Here is a 3001-nt window from a genome sequence, read left to right as displayed (position 1 = left end):
GACCCATGGATCGAGCACCGCCCAGACCTCCGGGCTGACGCCGCCGGCGTCATGGAGCACGAAGTGCGAGCTGGGCCCAAAGAAATGGGCATGGTAGGCGAGCCACTCCCTCATGCGGGCGGCGCTGAGGTTACCGTAGAGCGAGGAGCCGCAGTAGAGGTACTCGTAGGGGAATGGCGGCCGGAAGCGGGACTCGTCGTAGGAGCCCGGCGCCTCCTCGAGCGCGACGAAGCGCTCGTAGCGGCGGGAGGCAGTGGAGTAGTAGGCGTGGACGAGAAGCTTCCCGCCGCGGTTGCCGGCGTTGGGGTTGGTGGGGAATGTGCAGTTGACGACGACGACGGTGTAGATGCGGCCGTACCCCCAGTCCGGGAGCATCTTGTAGGCCTTGGTCCGGACGGGCCGCGGCGGCGCCGGCGACGACGGGTCCAGGTTGGGCACCCACTCGCACTTGAAGTAGGGGGTGCCGAAGACGTGCGCCGGCTTGGAGGCGAGCCCGACGACGGCGAAGGTGCGAGGCCCACCCCGGTACGCGCCCATCTGGACGAATAGCGCCGCCGCGCTGCCGTACGGCCGGAGGTCCCGCTTGTTGGGGTCCCGCGGCCGGGCCGCCGGCAGCACGGCCGCATCCGGCTTCGTCGCCGTGGCGGCGGGAACGGTCGAAGGGGCCGTCTTGGTGTCAGCGGCGTCGGCGGTGGTGGAGTTGGCGGTGGGCAATGCTGCGGCGGTGGCGGCGCGGGAGGATGCTGAGATGGGCTGGCTGGGGAGGAGGGGGCAGGAGGAGGAACGGGAGGTGGAGAGGAGCGGCTGGTACGGGTGGAGCTGCCAGAGCGCCATGACGAGCGTGAGCAGCGCGAGGGAGGCGACGAAGGACTTGATGTCGAAGCAGGAGACGCCGAATGCGGCCACGCCGGCGGCGGCGCCGGCGTCCTTCCTGGCGGCGGGCTTCATCGGCCCGCCGATCCGGTCCTTGGCGCCTCGATCCGCGACGCTCCTCGGTCGCTGGAAGGAGGTGAGGCGCACGGAGCGGAGCAGGAGAACGTGCGCGGCGGCGGTTCTTGGAAGCCTGCCCGCCCACTTTGTCCGCGTTTCCTGGGGAGCAGGTGGGGTGGGCGGTTCGCTGGCTGGGTAGGTTTCGCACCGGGGAGGGCCAAATGGGGAAGGAGATCGATCGGCGAGCTGGAAGCACGAGCAGAAGGGGAATGCGGGGCGAATTGGGGAGGAATTGAAGACGACGAAGGGGGAGGGAGGAAGGCGATGAGTGAGGAGAGAGAGGTTTGCTTGTATGTGTGCGAGCAACTGACTGGATGAGTGAAGAGGCAGTGCTCTGTCTCTCTCTCTCTCTTCTCTCTCTGGGTCAGTGGGCCTGTAGGCGTGGGGCCTTGCACCGAACAGTGAGGACTGTGAGGAGCTTTCCTGGGATTGGACTATCAACTTCTTTTTTTTCTTTGTTTGTGCGTAATTACTCGTTCACTGGAAAGCTTACCTCAGCATGTTGCAGTGATTACCGTCAAGTCAACGGAGAACTTGCCAAGTTTCAAGTGATCTAAATTTATACCAACCTCCTATTCTTTTTCACTCATCATGAGTTTCAGCCAACTCGTGTGAACACAGACGATGCACATACTCATCGTGGGTGGTAAACTCGACCGTAATGTCACTGGGAGTCTGGGACCGAACGGTGGACGAGAGGCGGGAGAGCAGCCGAGAAAGAAGAAATGAAATGATTTGATTTGATGTTTAGGAGGTACGAGAAAGATTAGTGCTAGAATTCGGTGGCTCTGCTCATCGACCGAATAGGCCGTTTTTATAGGCATATAAAGATTAGTACCAGTCAAATTCATACTATAAATTAAAATTAGATATGGAAATATTGTGGATAGGGTTAAGATTATCAACGCGAAGAATACATGTTTTCGCTCGCTATCAAGAATGAAGGCACTTCTAGCGAAAACATGACCCTAGTCATAGTCTCTGGCAGAGTGGCAGGCACATCACCACTGCACCATTGTAAATGAGGAGGAAGGGAAGAAATGTCGAGAGAAAAGGTTGAAGGAAAGAGGATGGACATCCAAAAACTCGAATTAAATAGAGCTAAGGACTCGATATGACTAGTTTTACTTAGGGGTGTTTGAATAATAGGTGCTAAACTTTAGCAGTGTCATATCGGATGTTCGGATGCTAATTAGAAGGATTAAACATGAGCTAATTATAAAACTAAATGCAGAACCCTGTGCTAATTCGCGAGACGAATCCATTAAGTTTAATTAATCCATTATTAGTAAATAGTTACTGTAGCACCATATTGTCAAATCATGGACTGATTAGGTTTAATATATTCGTCTTGCGAATTAGACTCTATCTGTACAATTAGTTTTATAATTAGCTTATATTTAATATTCTAATTAGCATCAAACATCCGATGTAACATGTTCTAGGGTGTATCCCCTTTACTCGTTAGAGCAGTGGCAGTAATTAGCGGCGGCGGCGTAGTTGCAGCTGGAATTGAGTGCTTCCAGCGTGGCGTGGAGTGGAAGCAGCCTAAAACTGCTTGGTAAACTTGCCCCAAATTCATAGTGTTGTCACCATGCGCATCTAACTTCCTCTGCTGCCGCCGTCCCTGCCAGGTTAATCCTATCTTAATCCAGGGGGGGTTTTGGGAGCAATAAACTAGTCCATTATTGGTATAGGCTCACCTTCTCGATTCGCATGCTAAAATTCGGCGCACAGCTGTCTTCGGATGTCGCGTTGTGTGGCGGGCGGGCGGGCGTGCGTCAGATCGATGTCCCGGCAATGGCGCTGCATCGTACTGCATCTCGCTGCTAGAACATGGTTACATGCGCCATGATCATTGGACTTGGACGTGAATCGATCACTCGGTCAGTCACTCTAGCTAAAAGCAAGAACTGCAGTCCATCACTCCATGGCGAGCCCGTCTCGTAGTCGGAGCTGTGGCATATAGCTCCGCGTCCGCGCTTGGCAGGGAGCCAGTGGCAACGGTAAC

The 3001-nt window shown here is 55.5% G+C and overlaps 1 protein-coding gene across 1 annotated transcript in view; it reads right to left on the bottom strand.

Annotated features, from left to right (window-relative positions):
- The window catches only part of LOC101757183 (galactan beta-1,4-galactosyltransferase GALS1), a 4326-nt gene extending 3021 nt beyond the window's left edge, over positions 1 to 1305 (bottom strand). Inside the window, exon 1 of the mRNA XM_004966907.2 lies at positions 4 to 1305. Within this exon, the coding sequence (XP_004966964.1) occupies positions 4 to 948 (945 nt within the window). The 5' untranslated portion in view covers positions 949 to 1305. The remainder of the gene's footprint in view (positions 1 to 3) is intronic.
- Positions 1306 to 3001: the final 1696 nt, after the last annotated feature.

The sequence above is a fragment of the Setaria italica genome, chromosome IV (assembly GCF_000263155.2).
Source record: "Setaria italica strain Yugu1 chromosome IV, Setaria_italica_v2.0, whole genome shotgun sequence".
Classification (NCBI taxonomy): Eukaryota; Viridiplantae; Streptophyta; class Magnoliopsida; order Poales; family Poaceae; genus Setaria; species Setaria italica.
Note: the sequence above shows the minus strand (reverse complement) of the source record. Positions and strands in the feature narration are given on the sequence as shown.